This window comes from Clarias gariepinus, chromosome 26 (genome assembly GCF_024256425.1).
Source record: "Clarias gariepinus isolate MV-2021 ecotype Netherlands chromosome 26, CGAR_prim_01v2, whole genome shotgun sequence".
NCBI lineage: Eukaryota > Metazoa > Chordata > Actinopteri > Siluriformes > Clariidae > Clarias > Clarias gariepinus.
The window spans coordinates 1,727,271-1,748,327 of NC_071125.1; the positions used below are offsets into that span (position 1 = coordinate 1,727,271).

The following is a 21,057-nucleotide window of genomic DNA, read 5'->3' on the forward strand; positions in this document are numbered from 1 at the left end:
CGTTAGTCGTTCCAGACGAGCCGACACTCAGGCGGTGATTGGATCGGTATTGCGATGTCCAGATACGATATGAGATGTATATTTTTTTTTATAGGTTTTTATAAAATTCGAAACAAACATAGCAAATAATTTGCTAGTACCGCACAGGATGCTATGTTGACTACCAAAGTGTGACCAGTTTAGAGAGCAGGGTTATTGAGGAATTGCAACATTTTCCCACCTTAAATGCAAACGTACTGTATATACATTCAAAACTCAATGGAAAAAAAATAGATTTTTCTAGTCAGTGTAACATACAAAAGAATCGTGATACGTAATTGAATCGTTTTTTTTTTTTGTTTCCCTTGTACCCCATCCCCAATAATTATGTTTACAGAAAACAAAGCTAGCTGTTGAATTAGGACAAAAGTAATGGAACGACTTAAAGCTCCGTTTTCCTTCCTGTGGAGTTTTGTGGGCGTGGAGAGGATTTTTATACGTCCTGCGCACCTGAGAAAAGGCATCACGTGTCACGTTGATCTCTTTCCGCAGCACTCGTGTACAGGTTAATCGTTACATTATCTAGATGATGCGTTACTGGCTTTGATTAAATAAAATTCATCGCCTCGTCTTGCTAGTCTAATTTATTCGGATCCTTTAAAATTAACAGCTGCGATGCTGGTTGATATTTCTTAAAGCACTACAGATCAGACGGATTGTTTTCCGATTCCAGTCTGATCCCCAACAACATGCAATTTAAGCTTTATGATCAGATTTGGTGCATCCCTACCGTGTGTGTGTGTGTGTGTGTGTGCGTGTGTGTAAGAGAGATTATACTGTCCTCTTTAAAGTATTACGGTTTAAATTCACCCCTCTGCAAAGAAAAGCAAGCCAGCTGTTTAGTCTTTATTTAGTTGTTGTTTTGTTTATTCATCTTCAGAGCGAACACGACACAATCAGCAAACTTTTATTTTTCCTATATAGAAATTTAAAACAAAAAAGCAACAGTTGTAAGATATAAGTTTGAGTTATTTTTGTAAAGTGAAAGCAGTGTTTTTAACAATGAGAATGTACGCCGTTTGCAGGACACTGACCTGAGGAAGGCGACGGAATGAAGAACTCAGTATTTGTGTGTGTGTGTGTGTGTGTGTGTGTGTGTGTGTGTGTGTGTGTGTGTGTGTGTGCGCGTGTGCAGGTGTGGGAGATTTCAGGCTGACCACCAGGAGCCTCTTCCACTCTCTTGGGCTCTTGTGCAAACACTAATTTCTTCTAAAAGACCTAAAATGCTATGATTTGAAAAAATATATCTATATATTTATAATAAGATTTTTTTTTTTCCTGAAGGTCGTTCTTTGTTTCTTCCTCTCTTCCTTCCAAAACTAGGATGTTTTGTCTCGGCTCGGTGTCGCTGACACGCCTCCAGGGCTTTTGTTTCGACTCGGCGGGATTCGTTTCGCCGTGATTTTTATTTTTATTTTTGTTCATACCATGTTTTCTCACGTGCGTGACCGAGCAGCGGGTGACGAGCGGTTTGCATGAGACTGACACTGTTGCATGTACAGATGCAATTCATTCAACGAGACTACTCGTGTATTCTGGTTAATCTGGCGTATACGAGTTTTTTTTTTTTTTGTTGTTGTTGATCATTCTCTGTTTGTTACGAGGCAGGCGCAGGCTGTGACATTGCAATCTAGATGGAAAAAACATCTGGTTTTTATGTTGTTTTTGTTTTGTTTTTTTTCCTTTTGCACCGTTTGAATAAAAATTCTCATTGTATTTAAACAGTGTGGTTTGTTTTTAATTATAGATATATAATGATTATTATATACAATATCTCACAGAATTAAGTACACTCCTCACATTTCAGGCTAGTACTATAGAAATGAACATTGTCTATACTTTAGTCAGTGTACAGCTTGTATATCAGTACAGATTTACTGCCCTCTAACAATAACGCAACATTTACTTTTAGGTGTATTGTCTAAGTAACTATTAAGAGAAATGACTACACCCTAAGTGAACATGTCAAAACTGTGTCTAAAGTGTCAATATTTAGTGTGAGCACCATTGTTATCTATCACGACCTTAATCCTCCTGGGCCTGGATTAATCACCAGAGCTGCACATGTTTTCCTGGGATCCTCTTCCACTCCTCCATAATGATATCACGGAGCTGCTGGATGTCAGATGCTGGATTGTTGGTCTGGCGACAAACTCGTCCACTGACAAACACATGGACATAATAAATGGGTCACGTGACTTTGCACAGTTAAAGATGTACTGTACAGCTGTTATCACTTGGGGTGTACTTACTTTTGTCGCCAGCTATTTTGACAGTAATGTATACTGTATGTTGAGTTATTTTACAGAGGTCAGTAAATCTGCACTGTTATACAAGCTGCACATTGACGACCCTAAAATATATCCAAGTTTTATTTCTATAGTATCTTCTTATATATAGAGAAGATATACTAAAATGTCCAGTCCAGTCACAATATTAATATATTAATCACGATTGTATAAATGACCATTTTAAGATCTTGAAACTTGTCCTAACTCATTAGTTGTAAACCTTCACATCTGAACTGACCACGAGTAATTAAATATATCTCGTTCCTTATAGCTTATATAGTTTTAGCATTTAAACAATACATGCTAACTTAAAATATAAGAGTTTAACATTTAACATTGTAACTGAGCAAAGCTATTTATGTCATCAGCTATAGTTGTTATCTCTAAACTATAAAAAAAAAATTCACTCCTTCCACATGGGATTAGTTTAAAGTGACACCTGAAGGATTATAAAAAACTGAGACATTTTCTCAGCGCCGACAAACATTTATACTCTCTATTCATTTAATTTCTTGAATTTATTAAGACAAAATATGAAAAAACTCCTCCATCCTGAAAAGTTTGCATTAAAAGGTGCCCTTTAATCTGTATATGAATCTGATTTGCAGCTGCACTTGAATGCAGTGTGTAGAAGTGGTGTTCAGTCATTTCTTCCTTTAAACCTCATATCTGTATCCTTTATCTGCTTTCATCAGTCGTCAAGTCAAATAAAATTATTCCATAACCAGATCACAGTCAAGTTGTGGAATAAAATGATGCAGGAATAAATAAATAAATAAATAAATAAACACTCCTCTCCGGCACCAGGAGAGACTGAGGGAGGCTCATGCATTGATCACATGATTTAAAGCCCTATAATGGAGCAGGACTAGAAGTTGTAACTTTTCCACTGATCCACATTTCATTATTATCGTCGCAGCTGGACTCGGTGTAAAATCCCCGTTCTTGTATAATCATCGCTCTTGGGTGGTTAAATTGGCTTCGCTCCAGAATACCAGCACTGGAATTTTATCAACCATAATAAATTCTCAGCGAGAGTGTGATAAATTAGTCATGCGGGCACTGATGGCTTCGGGGTCGGTTTTCATTTCTTTTTGGCTTTGCAGGTATCCGTTTCAGTGGAGGGCTGACAGAGTCCTGAGCTCACGGCACGTCAGATCAGATCGGGCCGGATCTGGACGGCTGCTGAAGCTGTATCGCTCAGGAGGACTCGCAGAACATCTACGGTTCCGTGCAACAGCCGTGAAAAGGTAAAAAGGTTATCGGTTCTGCGCAATTATCTGTGAAAATACGGTTTTGGTTATGAGAAGGTTATGAGAATGTAGGAGCGCGAGAATTATGAGGTGAAGGAAGTGTTAAGGTAGTTGTTTAGGCGTGTCATGAAGTAGCTATTTTGGAAAATGTCAAATAAAATGGTAATTTTTTTTATTCTTAACGTTTAAATGGCTTAAAAAATACTTTAAATTCTTCACTTTTTATACAAATGTAATTGTATATATATGTATTTATTTGTAGAATTTGTGAAACTGTAGAATTTAATTTCCATTTCCCCCCATTTTATTTATAATTGTGTTCTCTCACAGCTAGCATCCTTTAGAGCTAGCAAGTAGCGTAACACGCCCGGAGGCAAGTGCTATCCAAACCCTTCCACTTGCGTGAGCTCACAGACACCTGTGATTGCCTAACGTCGCTATGATCAATCTGCTCTCTCTTGACTCCCAGTTACGGAGGCTGTAGCATCACCCGGGAATCAAACTGCCGCTCTCTAGGTAATTGCGGTGAGCACTTTTACCGCTGCATGAAACTCTCTTTTTTTTGTCCTATAATTGTAAAATAATGGACACTGGGGTGGTGTGATGAAGCGAAGCTACTGTCGGCTATCGGCCGTCCTCCTGTTGGTGGATTCTAGACGAGTGATAGCAAGGCGCACACACTACGATTTTAATAGAAAAAAAACTTACACTGACGTGTCGATAATGATGTGATGGTATAAGTGGAATAAAGCACTTTGGGATGTACCATGTGTGTGTGCTTGCATTGACAAGGTCAATATTTTCCCTCACAAAATCGCAATAAATGTAAAGTCAAACAGTTCAATGTTTTTAAATAATTTAAATATGTATTTAGTTAAACCAATACCGCATCTATACCATGGGAAATCCTCTCTCAAGTACAATTTTATAAATATTTTAAATTAATTTACAGCGGAACCTCGGCATACCAACCTAATCCATTCCGGAGGCGAGTTCTCATGTTGAAATTTTGTATTGCGAGACGCATTGTCCCTTAGGTAATAATGATTATGCAGATAATCCGTTCCTGCCACCCAAAAGTATTACTGATATTACCAATTTAGACCACTATAATCATATTTCTGCATATAAAAACAATCAAAACATTTAGAAAAGGCATATAAATGAAGATAATATGAAATAAATAGACATTAAAGCTCACTTAACCTTAATGTATGATTCCTCTTTGCACCCGCTGCTTTTTAGCAATAATTTATTTGTTAATTTTACTGAAAGTGGCTCTCTTTTCTTCTGGCTACCATCCTTGCAAACTTTCTTTAATTTTGTCTTTATTAATCTTGCAAAAATGCAAAAAACTAAAACAAAAAAAACACAAAAAACTAGCTTCGCTTGGTTTTCCACTGACGCAGTGGTTCAGTTTGTTCGTTTACCAAAAACGCTCTGTATGTCGATGCAGACTTCTTGCAAAATTTTAATATATTGCAGCTGTAATATTATTAATATTTATGTATATTAATATTCCTAAACACTTCCTGGTTCGCGTGCATGCCGTCTCGTGCACATTTGGAAAAATAAATACATCTTTAATATATGTATGTGTGGTATTTATTGTGTAGGTTTACAGCCCCAATGGGTATTATATCTGTCTTATTTCATTAAGGTTATCTCGATAAATTAAGCCAAATTGTTTTTTTTTGTTTGTTTGTTTGTTTGTTTATTTGTTTGTGTTGACAAAATCCCGAATAAACTGTTAAACGATTCCGAACCAGTGAATCGTTTGAAGTGAATCGACTCATTGAATGAACTGTCGTGTCCGTCGCGCGCGCTGGCCCTTTAAGAGCGCGAGAGGCGCGCGCGCACGAGCCCCCTTTCTTCTCTCTTTTCTGGTTACAATGTAACGCGCGCGGGGCATTCTCACCATGGCGCAGGCGCAGAGACACCGAGAGCTCTGCCTCCGTAGATCATTTCCTTAGGTTTATTTAATCCTGAAACTCTTGTCTGGAGGTTTTTGTTGTTAAGAACAGAAAAAATGGAGCTTAGAGAAAGAAGCAGCTGCTTGACCGAGCCGAGGAGCAGGAGTTAAAGCGTTAAAGAGCTTGTTTTCTAGGTTTACTCTATAAACAGAGAGAGAGAGAGAGAGATGGAGCAGAGTGTAACACATTTACACTCATATTCTTCACATTTACTCGCTTAATCCGGAATATTTTGTGTTAATCCTGTATCTGAGTGTTATAATTAATCCTGGGGGAAAATGCTGACTGGATCTAAAACGACCTTTAAAGTGAGGCAGATGCCCGACCTGAAGGTAAGACCTTTTGTTTACAACATAAATAAATCCTGTTTTTTAAATAAATAGATGTAAGACAACCCTTAAAAACGACAAAGTCAATTTAAAAACAATAAATATAAGGTGATGTATAAACACAGACAAGTGTTCAGCTTTTTCTTTTGTTTGTTTTTTGCCTCTGTAAATAATATCATGAGAATTCTCTTGATTGTTTGTAGTTTTTATAAACAATGCTGCTTTTTATACAGGAATTAAAATTTTATTATTATGTTTTTTTTATGCACGAGCACATTCTTGTTAGACCTTAAATTATTAAAATATTTCAAAAAGTTTATGGCTGAAATGTGTACAGTTTGTTTCAACTTGAACAAAATGTTGAAACAGTTTAAGATATATTTTTAGCTTTTTTTAAAAAAAATCTCTACAGACTTGAACAATATATCGTTTTTTATTTATCGTGATTAACTTATGGTGGTGCGGTGGTTACAGGTTAGCATGGTCACCTCGCACCTCCAGGGTCGAGGGTTCGATTCCCGTCTCGGGGTCTGTCTGCATGTTGTCCCCGTGCTTTTTGGGTTTCCTCCGGGGACTCTGGTTTCCTCCCACAGTTCAAAGACATACAGATTAGGATAGTAATGTGTGGGAATTCACACCCCATCCAGGGTGTACCCTACCTCATGCCCTAAATCTCCTGGGATAGGCTCCAGGCCCCCGCGACCCTGTACACAGGATAAAGAGGTATAGACAGGGAGTGAGTGATGTACTTAATGGATAAAATAAAAATCGAAACTGTTATCATTTTATATTTCTTTATTAGCCTGAATAGCTGATTCAAGAAATGGTTTAGGATTAGTCTGGTTTTTAAAATTTATCGTTATAAAAAATATATATAATTTGGGTCAAAATATCACAGGTGAGTCATGTGAGCTGGAGTTATGTTTACGCACCGTTCCTTTTCCGCCGCATGTCATTAATCACTCGAGACGTTTACGATGTCTGGTAGATTTTCCCCAATTCCACACCTTCTAAGATCAGCATTAAGCACGCTGTCAAAATCAAATCTCGTCTGATAGATCTGTGATTTAAAGCTAATGACGATGACATTTCTTTTCTCGCATTTGTGTCATCAGTCAGTGTGACCATAAACACCAGAATTGTTTTTTAATATTTTAGAATATTGTGTGATGCTTACTGTACTATTGTGTCCTGGCTGTGTCGTAGTGGCGCTCACGAAATCTTTAATGAAGATTTTTTTACAAATGACAGACTTTTGTTAAATTTATTTTATTTTTTTCTCAGTAAACTGTAAGCTGAAACTGTGAGCAGGTTGCATTATATCCATTTTTAAAAATATATATATTTTACATTTTTAATTCGTAGGTTATGATTTTCCAATGTTATTTTATTTTTTATTGAAGTTATATATTTTTTTTGTTAAAAAATCTTTATTACAGATAAATAAATAAATAAATAAATGATGCTTGCTTAAATTTAACCACAAATATAAATACCCAATTATAATATATAAACTAATTTGTTCATGCAGGTTAATTAAAAGTTTAAACATAAAATCAAGTTCATTTAAACATTTTAGTACAAAAAAATATATATTTTTTTATTTAAACCAGATTTATTTCTTTAAGAAACTTTTTTCTATTTGTATGTATGTGTGTGTATGTATATATATATATATATATATATATATATATATATATATATATATATATATATATATATATTTTTTTTTTTTTTTTTAACCAAAGCCCAACAAGCTTGATGTGGTTGAGCGGTAAAAAAAAAAAACATTTTTCAATTGCATGATTGTTGTTTTTCTTCTTTTATAGTCTTTATTTCGAATTCTCTGGTGTATATTTATGTTTTATTTCTTTTCAAAACCTCTTTGTTTTTCAGAGTTTAGAGAGGAGTGTTTATTGTGTGTTATTTTGCCTGTGCAGTAACAGTAATTAGGAAGCTCAGACCCCGAGGTTAGGGTGACGTTCCTGCCACGTACAGTGCCACTAAACGTCTGCTTTATTTAGAGCCTGTAATCTTTCGTCTCGAGGGTTAACCTGAATTCCTGCTCGCCGAGTGCTTCGGTGAAAAAACAAAACCGAGTTTGTTGTGTTATTTGCTACACTCATGGAAACTGTGTCTGAGATGTACTTTTGTGTGCTAGTGGGTTACAAATCACTAATCCTGCTTGTGGGTGTGGCCTGTGTAGTGTTTTGTTGTTTCAGTTCCAATGAGAACTGTTGAAGTAGTTTTATATATAAAGCTTCATTCTTCGATTAGATTCGCAATCCTGCTAATAGCTCCATACTCAGCAGGGGCGTCTTTTTTCTCCCTAAAATTTAAGGTGCTGTGGGGTCGGTCTGAGGAATCGTGGTTTGAATTTAAAAGTGAAAGTGCTGACACTGGAGACTCCTTCCATCAACTTTAAATTAGCGCTACACTATTACATGCGCGCAAATTAAAATCCCGATACGCACCTGTGCTATTATTTATTTGCATAAGCCTTTAATTTATTATGGGGGTAATAAACAGATTAGTCTTGCACCTCCAGGGTCAAGGGTTCGAGTCCAGGCTCAGTTCAGGTCTGTGTGCATGGAGTTTGTAGGTTCTCCCCGTGCTTGGCGTGTTTCCTCCGGGTTCTCCGGGTTTTCTCCTACAGTCCAAAGACATGCAGATCAAGCTAATGGGTTTTTCCAAATTACACATAGTGTGTGAGTGAGTGTGTTAAAAGTTGCATTGGACAGTTTTATTTAAATTTAATGTTTGAAATAATCACGAGAACAAAAATTCATTGTGGCTCCGTTTCACTTGGAAAATAAAATGCCGCTTTGCTGCTTGCTCGTGTGCGGTTAGAGTCCGGGTGTTTTACGGTCCCTTCCCACACCACTGTTGCCATGGAGACCTAAAATCGACCTTGGGATTTCTATGAGCGCATTAAGTCATGATGTCTGTCTACGAATAAAACCCGAAATGAAGTTCTCTGATCTCTCTCATCCTAGAACTTTCAGTAGAACCTAGAGAGATAACATTGTCTCGCTCTCTCGCTCTTCCTCTTTCTATTCCTCTCTCTGGTTATTTTAAGAAAACCCCTCACCCTCCTCGTTTAACACTTGCACGAAAGGCCTTGATGGTCTCAACATCTGGCTGTTTCCATGGCAACCGCAGTCAAAAGAGAGAAAAAAGATGGGGAGCACGTGATGCGTTGGTTTTACCACAGCTATGCGTATGGATGTTAAAAAGGAATCCCTGCTTGCTTGTGTGGATGTGTGTGTGTGTGTGTGTGATTTTGTTGGATAGAGGATAAAACTGAAGTTCACACAGAAGTGAATTATTTTCCTTCCTCTGCTGCAGTATCCTGCCAGCTCCATCCATTTCTAGGATAAAAGTCAGCGCGTGCCGAGTTTAGAAACCCGAATTGAGGAATGCGTGTCGTTTTTCTGGCAGAACAGAATGAACGAAAAAGAAGAAAAGTGCGCCGTGTACTGGATTCTGATTGGTCCGAAGAGGAGGTGTTGAACTTCCCAAGTGGACATTTCAAACGTGATGAATAAAACTCACTGAAACTCCTCTTCATCAGAACGCGTCACCACGATACACAGTGTAATGATCTTTACTTGACTGATTTTTTTAAAATGTCCTTTGCTTTTTTTTTTTCTTCCCTTAGCACAGAGAAGAGCTAGCTCACGAAAAATCACACCTTGGTGGTGAACCTACAGAAGTGCACGGAAGTGTCGGTTGAGCGGCGACGTCTATCGAAGTCTCTCGTTGTATTTTTGGTCACTTTGGGGTCTGCGGTCGAGGTCTCTCTCTGTCGCACCGAGCGGCTGTGAATGTTGTCGAGCAGCTCCGTGTGGTCTAGAAGTGTTTCTTAGGTAGCCTAAGAAGAGGAACTGAAAGCTGTTGTGCTGTTTGTGTAAGTGTGTTCACACTGGCGGGGGGGGGTTTCAGGCGAGGGGTCGCTGCCTAGATCATAGACATAGTCGAGTGGTTTTACACTTTGGAGACCAGACAGTCATTAATAGCAAACGTGTTTTGGAAATGGACACAGTGAGGACTTTTAAATATACATGTGAATATAGTGTATGTATGAATATTTATAAAGAATGGCTTTCTCTGTACATTGGACAGAACTCGCTCTTTCAATGAGAGCATTACGTTTCATACACTGGAGGAACCGAAACCAGTCTCAGAATTTTTTTTTGTGTAGTGTTTTTAACAATTGTTATTGTCGCAAAGCAGCTTTCAAGGAGGCTGGAAGTTCAGTATAACAGGAGATGATTTAAGTTAATATGAAGTTCGTTATTGCAGGGTCAGGTAGACTGTTGGAAACTCCTGAACAGTCCTGAACTATCGAATGACTGCGATAACGAGTCCTCAGAGAACAGCTGTCTGCATCAGCCGAGGACAGGACTGTCTTCATGGTAAAGTGGAACCGTCCCCAGTCACCACATGCCTCCTAGACAGACCACACGGGAGAAGATTTTTCTAAAGTTAAACCTGCGCCATAAATGAAATCCAAATGTAGAGTAGAAGGGACGTTATGAGCAGTTATGTGCCAGATTGTGTCATAGCATCTGGTGCTTTTTTTTCTTTTTTTTTTTGGACGAATGTGGTGCCTTTTCCCTCAGGGTGGGCGTGGCGATACGCGTCATTTAACAGAACATAAAGTATGCAGAAGACACAAACGTTAGTAATGCATCAAGGAAATGTAGACTATGAAAACTCAACCTCTAAGATGAATGGACAAATCAATGTATGTTTATTTTTCCTGCAGGTAGTTTAAAACCAGTTTGTCTCATATATTCCGAAACTGCGGTGCTAATAACAAGCAGTCATGTGAAGCACCGCTATGAGAGAAAACACGGGTCATTAGAGTCATTAGAGCAAACGTGTCCACATCTCCAGAGTCAGAGGTGTAAAATACCTGAACTGAGAGCGCAGTGTGATGCGCCCAAATCAAAATGTGGAGTAAAAGTGATGTTATGAACAGTTATGTGTGGGGTTTAATAATCTACTTTAAAATAATCTACTAATGCGCTACTGTCTCAATGTAAACAAACACCTGCACCAATAGATATTAATTAGAAAAGATAAAGTGAATATTTTTACTGGGATTAGTTCATATTTTCACTTTGGCTGAAATAACAACGCTGAAGTGGTATAAGTGAATTTTAACACGCTGGAGTGGTTTTAAGACAAAACTTCATCTTTATCCTTTTATCTACTTTTTCCATTTCTCATCTGTGATTCACTCTCCGATTACCGAACAGGGAGTGTATTTGTCTTATTTCTTTGTATTAATAAGTTAGACAGAGAGTTCTGCTGTACAGAAAGACAGACAGACAGACGTGAACGTGGGCTTCAACCTTAAATCATAATAATATCACTGATTACATTAAAGATCAGCAGATTATTTTTTAACTTTAACCTTTAAAGTATTTCAGTGACAGGTACTTGTGGAATGTTCCATTTAAATATGGAAACACTAGAGAAGCAACACGCCTCGGTGCTCACTGAAGGGAACTCCTCCCTGACGGACGCACTCAATTGTTAATGACCACAACCACTGATTACGATCAGGTCGGCCGTCCTTGCCCTCTCTGTTTCAAAGCTGTAAAAATATTTTATCGGTTCAGTTGTAGCGTAAGAACACGTCCCGATCTGATCAGACCGTGCGACACCTGGTATTGGATTGTTTAGTGACTAACAAGGACGCACAATCGATTCGACGCTCTCTCATGATTCTTTTGTGTGGCGTACTGATCTTTCACTGTTTGAGTTTTGATCCCGCCGTTTTTACTTTCCTAATTTGCTGGGGCCTCTCCTTCATCATTTACCGGCTAACAACCAGGCCAAGACGTTCATCCACTTTGACGTGTGAAGCCGTGCTATAAGGGAAGACGTCTTCCTCATACGTACGCTCACACGCCGTACACGTACAGTAGCTGTGGCGTTGTGAGTGTGTGAAGGAGGTCATCACCTCGTATAAATCAGACACGAAGGGCATGAACTACATAACGTCTGGCTCATGGAAGGCTGTCGCGATATTTCATATGTTCCAGGGTATTGAGTGTCTGCAAGCACGCACTGTTTTCGCATGGCTGTGTACGAGCAGAGTGTTAGCCTGTGCCTCGGTTTGGCCCGACTTTGTGGCGGGAGATCAAGGCTGAGAAAAGCTACTGGTCTAAATGTGAGACACACACACACACCCTCACCCTGAGAGCCGTAACGTCTGACCTGAGAGCAGGCTTTCACCTTGCCTCACTGTTGTTTTTGGTTTTATTTATGATCCTTCCGATCTGCACAAAAGAATCATACTGAGATCAGAACCCGTGACCGAGTGACGAATTTCTTCTGAAATGAGTGGACACGACTGCAAACTCTTGTAAAGTCATGAATTCCTTCTACAGCTGTTTCTGTCCTCTACAACGATCGAGCCATATTTGAAATATTTAGACGGCAGCGTAAAGCAGGGTTTACATTCGATCCAGGTGCGTCGAGAAAGCGATCGCAGCGTGATGAGGCCCCGGCACACCTTCAAGATCGTCTCTTTAAAGGCTTCTGTTACTGTTTATGGGGTTTTATGGTCTTGGAACTTTTCTCTTCTATGCCTGCCAGGCACAACATAGTCAGAGAGAGAGAGAGAGAGAGAGAGAGAAGAACAGCCAAGTGACTGAATAATCCTGCGAAACTGAAACAGCATGGAGTGTAAAGCTTCTCCGGGGATTTGAGCATCAGTCAGTAGCGCACTTCAAAACAGATTAGCTTTTGTGTTATTCTCGGCTGCTTCTTAGGGCTCCGGTCCAGCAGGGGGCAGTCATGATTTTTAAAAACCAAATAGCACAGTGCGAAACAATAAACAGACTGGGTCAATGGTGGTGGTGAACACATGCTCGTTGGTATTTCTAGTGTTCGCCTGGCGCAGTATCATTGCTCTTAAAGTATAAACTAGAAGGATGTGTGTTCAAGGTAATGTGACGTCGATAGAGAGGTGAGCCCGTACCCGTCTGACGTCTCATGATCTGTCGACTGGAAAAATAGTTTGAACCGATCTGTTAAGTTAGACCCGCTTGGACAAGTCGAGTACGTGCACTGATAATAGATGAGCGGAAAACTTTTACAATCAGTTGTTTGCAACGCTGCCTCTTGTGGTGAGAAAAGGAATAGAAAGTGAAATTTTGTTTAAAAAAAGTTTTTTACTCTAACTTCAAGAGATCAGGAAGAAGCAGAAGCATTTGTGTCTGTCTCTGACTGAAATGAAACGGAAAAATTAGATGACGCGGGAAACTTTCTCTACATAGATTGAGATTATTAGTTGTGTAATTATGCTTATATTTAATTATAATGAATAGGATTTAATCTACTTGTCCATTTCTGCTTTTTTATTGAAGAAAGTGCTAGCTTGCTCCTCAACAGCATCAAGCGTTAAACGTCCCTCACCACCAGCCCTGTTCAGAACTCCAGTAGCTCGCGTTCCGAGGAGAAGTTCAGGCCTTTCGGTATGCTAAGCAGTCTCTTAGTTGACGTAAAAGATAAATATTAGCGTTGACGATAGTGACAAACAGATGTTTCAGGTTTTAAGTGCTGCAAAATGAGAGAGAGTGAGCAGGGATTTGTGAATTCGGCTCCGGAAGAACGACGTCCAGCAGGTTATTGTTTTATAACGACACAATGGGCGGGTAAAGGTCGGAGAGACAAAGAAGACTCGAGCACCGTGCCACCATCAAAGGAACAAACGAGTTCCAGTGCTGTGATCAAAGCCTTGTGTGTGTGTGTGTTAGGAGGTCATTGTTTGAACTCATCTGTCGTAGCATTCTCATTTAAACTCGAGTCAGATCACTTACTTACACTTAGTTACTGATCCCCAAAAATGACAAATTCATTGTAGACGTTGTGAATTCTGTTCCTGAGCTGTTCGAAGCTCAGCGCTGACACAGGACGGACATTTTACAATGAAGTTTAAAGAGCTTTTTTTTTTATCACCTTTAATCCTCTTCGAATTAAACCATGATTCCTGTATGTTTAAGTTCGGTAAAAGATTGCTGACAGCAGAGTCATGTGACGATGAGGACGTAATCCAGTCGATTTGAAAAATAGGCGGAGTTATGTTTCTGGTGCAATAAAAAGGGGAATTTGGTCTTTAAAAATAACAAATTCTGAATGCCTATTTTTATAGTTTAATCCCAAAACATGCCCCCAAAACACTTTTTAAACTCAGGTTAAGTACGTTACCATTAATAAAATAATATTGGGTGAAGGTAAACCCGTATACTGTACAGTACTGTACACTGTTGAGTCTCCCGCAGTGCTTGAATGTAAAACCCCCATGTTACCCCTCTGTATGTACTGTAATTCATGCAAGCGGGTTTCTTTGGTTTGAGTACTGTAGGATAAATACGGTAATAATTCACCATCACAAGCTGTGTTTTCCTCTACGGTCGCGGTGTGTTCTCTTTACAGTGCTACAAAGATTTACACAGTATTATATTTTAAATGGAAATTTATCTGAATTTACATCAATATTTATGTTACAAAATGAGTCAAATATGGTTCTCAATAGTTTAGCATTTAAAAAAAAAAGATGCTGTATATTCCCACAAGAAAAGCCATTAAAAAAATCCACGAACAGCTGAGGCTGCGACTTCGATGTGCTGGATTATGCCACGATTTCCTAAAACACTGTGATATCTTGGTATAAATGCAGGGCAGTACCAAAACTAATGCACAACTGGGCGTAACTTTTTGTTAGAGAAAATCTTCTTCTTTGCAAAAGTACGAGCCAGGCGTTTACAGCATCATCAAACCCGACTGGTTTGTTTTCAATGCTGGTTTCCCTTTTCCTACAGAACGCTTCCCCTGGTGTCCGTGAACATTCTGTAGTGCGGAATTTGCGAGGATTATAATAATAATAATAATAATAATATTCATGGCGTGTTTTATTGATCCTAAAATAATTACTAATAAATGGTGTTGAGGTCACACCTCTGTCCTTCATCAACCACGGAGAAAATAAAGCACAACAAAGTCCCGTCTGCGCCGGCCCTTTACCGTCTCCCAGCACAGAGGCCTATTGTGCGTCATAGTGGCAGAGTAATAAAGTAACAGTGTGAGCTTCAGTCTGTCGACCTGCTGAGTTCCACACACTCAGTTTTTCCCAGAGGAGGAGGAGGAGAGAGTGAGGACGTAAGGAAGGCATTCTCTCACCACAGAAGCTGGAACACGGACTACGCTCTAGGAGACGGCGGAGACGAAGACAAAGCGGCGATCATGTGACCGAGCCCCCGCAGACCTGACGTCTGACGTGCAGAAGCACACGGTGGCCTGTTGTTAGGGGAAAATAATCAACAACCGTTTTATATATTTATGACGTGTTTTAGGGTAACGTTACAGCAGTACCTCCGACACTGGAGACTCCTTCCATGAACATTATCACATGTCAGTTTGGAGAATTCAACAGCGCTGCAGTGCATATGTTGTGATGCATCATGTGATCAATCACACACACGCACGCACACGTGATTGTTTTTTCGAGACGCTGGTTCGTGCAGCGGGACGTTAAACAGAGCATGAATGAGTCCATCGTTCTCACGCCGCATGAAGCTCTCATTGTTCGAGCTCTCAGTGTGAGAGGAGGAAGAGGAGGAGGAGCAGAAGGAAGAGCTTCTCCAGCAGAATCGCCCCCTCATGAAAGCCGGGCTTTGAAATGTCTTCCTGACGACTTTTTCCAAAACAGAAAAGAGCTTGTCTCTGTCGTTTTCTTTTTCCCTGCCGAGCTTTCTGCTTCTTAAGGGTTTTTTTTTTTCGCGTAGCTGGAATCCTCGGAGGCAGGGGGGCATCAGGATCTGAACCGCTAAGTGGAGCCACATGTTCGCTCGGTTCAGCGGCTTCTGTGGAACTCGGTCGTAACTCGGAGGCTGGCTGGAGAACAAGAACCTGAGACTTTATGGAAATATGAAGTAATGGGGGTGTGGAGACGATCCGGCGTTCTCTCCGAGCCGAGTGCAAAAGCAACCGCACGTGGCGAGGAGCGATTAAACGACGCGTCCTTACAGCGCGTCCTTACGACGCGTTACCTGCTGAACGTTCTCATCCGTGTGTGCAATACAGAGTGTCAACTTTGTATATAAAAAAAATAATCATCTCCAGATGACACTTGAATTAATTTTGTCTAGACTGTCATTATAATCGTCTCCAATACAGTATAACCCGACTCCACCAAATGTCTTAGATTTATTTAAAAAATTCATTTTTGTTTAATTGTTAATAATATTGCTACATATTATACAGCGTCAAGAAAAAGTATGGTTTTCTGCCTTAATTTATCATAAAATGTGATCTGATCATCTAAATCAAGAGTATTGACAAATATAATGTGACTAAAATAATAACACAAAAAATCTGATCTTTTATGTCTTTATTGAATTCACACACTCATTCAACATTGAAAATAGTAGTAAAAAAAAACATAACTGAAACCCTTGGGATTAATAACTGGTTGACCCCGCCTCCTCCGCTTGGCAGCAATAACCTTCAACCAGGTTCGTCCTGGATCAGACCTGCACATCGTTCTGGAGGAATTTTAGCCCATTCTTCCCGGCAGAACTGCTTTAGCTCCGTCATATTCTTTGGAAACAAATGGGATTTTGTGTCTCTGTTCAGTCGTTCAGTTGTGGACTTGCTCCATTGTCCTGTTGCATCATTCGACTTCTACAGAGTTTCAGCTAACGTACAGACATTCTCACTTACTATGACCGTAAGCTTGGCCACGCTTGATGCAGCAGAGCAGGACCAGATCATGAGGTTTCCTACACCATACTTTGGGTTGGGATGATGTTTGCATGACGACACGCCGTGCCCTTTTGACACCAGATGAAGTCCTGCGTGTTCTTCCCAAATAGTTCAATTTTCGTAAACAAAACATTTTGCCGATTCGGCTGTGGAGTGTTAATGTGCTCTTTCACAAACCTTAGGTGTGTTTTTTACTGAGCAGGCTTCCTTTATGGTCTCCTGCCATGAACTCCCTCCTTATTCAATCTGTTACATACTGTAGACTCATGAACACAAATGTTTTATTTATATATTTCAGTTTTACAGTTTTACAGTCCCACTGTACGTCATGCAGTTTCAACTAAGAAAAGATCTAAAGAAGCAAAATTAATATAGATATTTTAAATAATTTATAAAATAGTTGATGTAAACTATGAATAAATGTATTTGTTGCGTCACACACTGTGTGTTTATGAATCGCGGGTTGATGATGGACTGTGTGCTTTGTGTACAGGACAGGATCATGAACCCGAGCGCTCACCAGGCCCGAGGCAGAGACATGTTCGGTCTGTGCTGTTTACCAGGTGAGACTCACGGCCACGCCCCTTTCACACCTTATTACTCAGCACGGGGTGGGGGTTCAGGGGAATTAAACAGGGTGGGAGTAGAACCTAGAACCTACATAATCAAATCAGATTTATTTGTTCCCTATTTATTTCCTTGGAATTTAAGAATAAGTTCCAAAAAAACATTCATGATTTGTGAGAGAGAGCGTGAGAGACCTCATCAGGAGGTTTACAGAGGAATGCAGGTCACAGTTACGACCCTGCTGAGTTAATCTTTAACCTTCAACACCAATAATTCACTTCTCACACTCTCTCTCACTCACTCACTCACTGACTCACACACACTCCCTCTCACTCACTGACTCACACACACACACTCTCTCTCACTCTCGCTTTCTCGCTCTTGTTCAGCTCAATAAGTCTTTGGTTAAAACGAGGGTTTGTGTGTTTGGAGGTTTATACTGTAAAGGTTTGTGGCAAGTTTTAGGACATTTTAATACATCCATATTTGATAACTGGAGCTGTGGGAGGCGTGGCCTAATGCAGGCGGTGCTCAGATGGAGGTGTGGCCTTCCTTGTGGCGGTGTTAATGGAGGAGGTGTAGCCTTCCTTATGTTAAGTTTAATGAGGGAGGTGTGGGTTTCTGCCTGTCAGTCTTAATGGAGAAGGTGTGGTCTAATGCAGATGGTGCTCAGAGAAGGCGTGGCCTTCTGCCTGCCAGTCTCAGTGGAAGAGGTGTGTCCTTCTGCCTGTCAGTGTTAATAAAGGACGTAATGTCTTCTTCCTGCCAGTCTTAATGGAAGAGGTGTGGCCTTCTACCGGTTAGTGTTAATAAAGGAGGTGTGGCCTTCTGGCTGTCAGTCTTAATGGAAGAGGTGTGGCCTAATGCAGATGGTGCTCAGAGGAGGGGGTGTGGCCTAATGCAGATGGTGCTCAGAGAAAGAGGTGTGGCTAATGCAGATGGTGCTCAGAAGAGGGGGTGTGTCCTAATGCAGACGGTGCTCGGAGGAGGAGGTGTGGCCTAATGCAGACGGTGCTCGGAGGAGGAGGTGTGGCCTAATGCAGACGGTGCTCGGAGGAGGAGGTGTGGCCTAATGCAGACGGTGCTCGGAGGAGGAGGTGTGGCCTAATGCAGACGGTGCTCGGAGGAGGAGGTGTGGCCTAATGCAGACGGTGCTCGGAGGAGGAGGTGTGGCCTAATGCAGACGGTGCTCGGAGGAGGAGGTGTGGCCTAATGCAGACGGTGCTCGGAGGAGGAGGTGTGGCCTAATGCAGACGGTGCTCGGAGGAGGAGGTGTGGCCTAATGCAGACGGTGCTCGGAGGAGGAGGTGTGGCCTAATGCAGACGGTGCTCGGAGGAGGAGGTGTGGCCTAATGCAGACGGTGCTCGGAGGAAGAGGTGTGGCTAATGCAGACGGTGCTCAGAAGAGGGGGTGTGTCCTAATGCAGACGGTGCTCAGAAGAGGGGGTGTGTCCTAATGCAGACGGTGCTCGGAGGAGGAGGTGTGGCCTAATGCAGACGGTGCTCGGAGGAGGAGGTGTGGCCTAATGCAGACGGTGCTCGGAGGAGGAGGTGTGGCCTAATGCAGACGGTGCTCGGAGGAAGAGGTGTGGCTAATGCAGATGGTGCTCAGAAGAGGGGGTGTGGCCTAATGCAGACGGTGCTCGGAGGAGGAGGTGTGGCCTAATGCAGACGGTGCTCGGAGGAGGAGGTGTGGCCTAATGCAGACGGTGCTCGGAGGAGGAGGTGTGGCCTAATGCAGACGGTGCTCGGAGGAGGAGGTGTGGCCTAATGCAGACGGTGCTCGGAGGAGGAGGTGTGGCCTAATGCAGACGGTGCTCGGAGGAAGAGGTGTGGCCTAATGCAGACGGTGCTCGGAGGAAGAGGTGTGGCCTAATGCAGACGGTGCTCGGAGGAGGGGGTGTGGCCTAATGCAGACGGTGCTCGGAGGAGGGGGTGTGGCTTTCCTTATGTCACTCTTGCAGACTGCACTTTGCGAAAGTGTGTCCTTGTACCTGTCAGTCATAATGGAGTGGGTGTGGCTTTGGCTTTTTCTTGAGTTCTTGTCTCTTATAATTAAATTACTTAATATTAAATATTTATTACAGTACATAAACAAAAATTTAAGTTTTATAAAGTTTTTTAAACATTTAACGTTATGAAATGTTTAAATGTTTTTTTATCATATGCCTTTGTTTTTTTATTTAATTAAATTTTTGTTTGTAGTTAAAACTCTCTCTCTCACTCTCTCTCTCACTCACTCACACACACACACACACACACACACACTAGTGAAAGTGGCTAAGCGATAGCGCTCACATTGCCCAGACCTTACAGCGTGTTAAAGTCCGCTGGCGTTTGTTCTTATCTCACGTAACACAGAAGGGCAGAAACCCAATCAGCCGCTGGAGGTTAACGGATCACGAAGGGGCTGGAGCATTTACTCCATACTCGATCCTTTCACACAAACACCAGAAAGGGAGCCTGCTCACAGAGCAGAGGCTACAGCTTGTGTACAGTCATCTGATCCTTTTACATCATCACTCTCTCTCTCTCACACACACACACATACACACACACACTCTGTTACTCTACTTTTTCTTTGGATTGTCATCAAAGCTTTTTGTCGGTTTGTCTTTCTTTTTTCCTGGATATCTCGAGCACTTTGTCACCGCCCTCACTTCCGCTTCAGTAAATCCGCAGACGAGGTGTTGATGGAGTTTGGCTGCTGTGGACAGAGAATCAGCTGCGTTTGTTTTGACTGTCATGTGACGTTCAGCAGACGCACAGTGAAGGCTGTAAAAGCTGAATAAACAGGCCGGCTGCAGAACGGGGACATAAGAGCGTGAAAGAGCATGCTACTCTCTTTTTAAGTGGAGAACAATATGGATAGGAAAAAAAAGCAAACGGGAAATGTGGAGCATGTGAGCACCTTGGAGTGGGAGAAGTTTGAACTTCAGAAACGGTGTTGAACCTGAAGTATGTTTGAGCTCGGGGGCGTATTTAAAGCACCAAGTTTTTGCTGTTTTATTTGATGTAATTCCTCAATCAATGAGAGATTGGAGCATTTTATTAGCGCACTTTAATTTAACTTAACCTTCTTATGCAGCCCTTTAATTATCAGTTTACAGTATCAAGAATCGCAACGTAGGGATTGTGATAATATCATATCAGACGGCCAGTGGTGATTCCCATCCCTATTATTAATGCATCCAAATTTTTCCTCTTACCCAGAGTATCCAGATTCCTCCCTCGCTGTTCCTCGTTTCCTTCGGTCCGCCCCGCATCTGCGTCCCAGGATGCCCATGGAATGTCTTGAGCTTTGCAATAGCCATGAACTTCAAGGAACATTTCAGAAAATAAATGTTTTTTCCTTTTGATTCTTTGGCCTTGAAAGCTCTTTGAAGTGCTACATATTCTCCGAACACCTTCAGTCTGGGTTTTTTTTGAAAACGAACCAAGAATCTTTTTCCAGTCTCCACAGATGGCGCAGGATTTATTTATTCATTTATTTATTTATTTATTATGATTTAAAAAAAATAAATAAAGTTATTCCCTTTGAGGGAAGGCGTGTCAGAAACAGAATTTCTGGATTTCTATTTTTGTTCTTTTATGAGGGTGGTTTGTTAAATGGGGGGAAAACTTGTCTCATTGATCGTAGCGATGGCATCCAATTAATGCGAGGAAAAAATGACCGGGAATTTCCCTTTAAGGAAGCGAGGTTGGAGTTTTCCACGTGCGCAATCGGGCCGAAACCTGTTTGGTTACGTTGCGCTTCTGAACTGCACTCCTAAGTACAGCTGCATCTGTCTGGAGAACACTGCTGTTTATTTGGCTCTCG

The 21,057-nt window shown here is 41.0% G+C and overlaps 1 protein-coding gene across 1 annotated transcript in view; it reads left to right on the forward strand.

The window, feature by feature from the left end:
• The first annotated feature begins 5,487 nt into the window (after positions 1 to 5,487).
• Positions 5,488 to 21,057, forward strand: part of mtmr11 (myotubularin related protein 11) — a 31,989-nt gene continuing 16,419 nt past the window's right edge. Inside the window, exons 1-2 of the mRNA XM_053487912.1 lie at positions 5,488 to 5,888; positions 17,164 to 17,233. Of these exons, the coding sequence (XP_053343887.1) occupies positions 5,835 to 5,888; positions 17,164 to 17,233 (124 nt within the window). The 5' untranslated portion in view covers positions 5,488 to 5,834. The remainder of the gene's footprint in view (positions 5,889 to 17,163; positions 17,234 to 21,057) is intronic.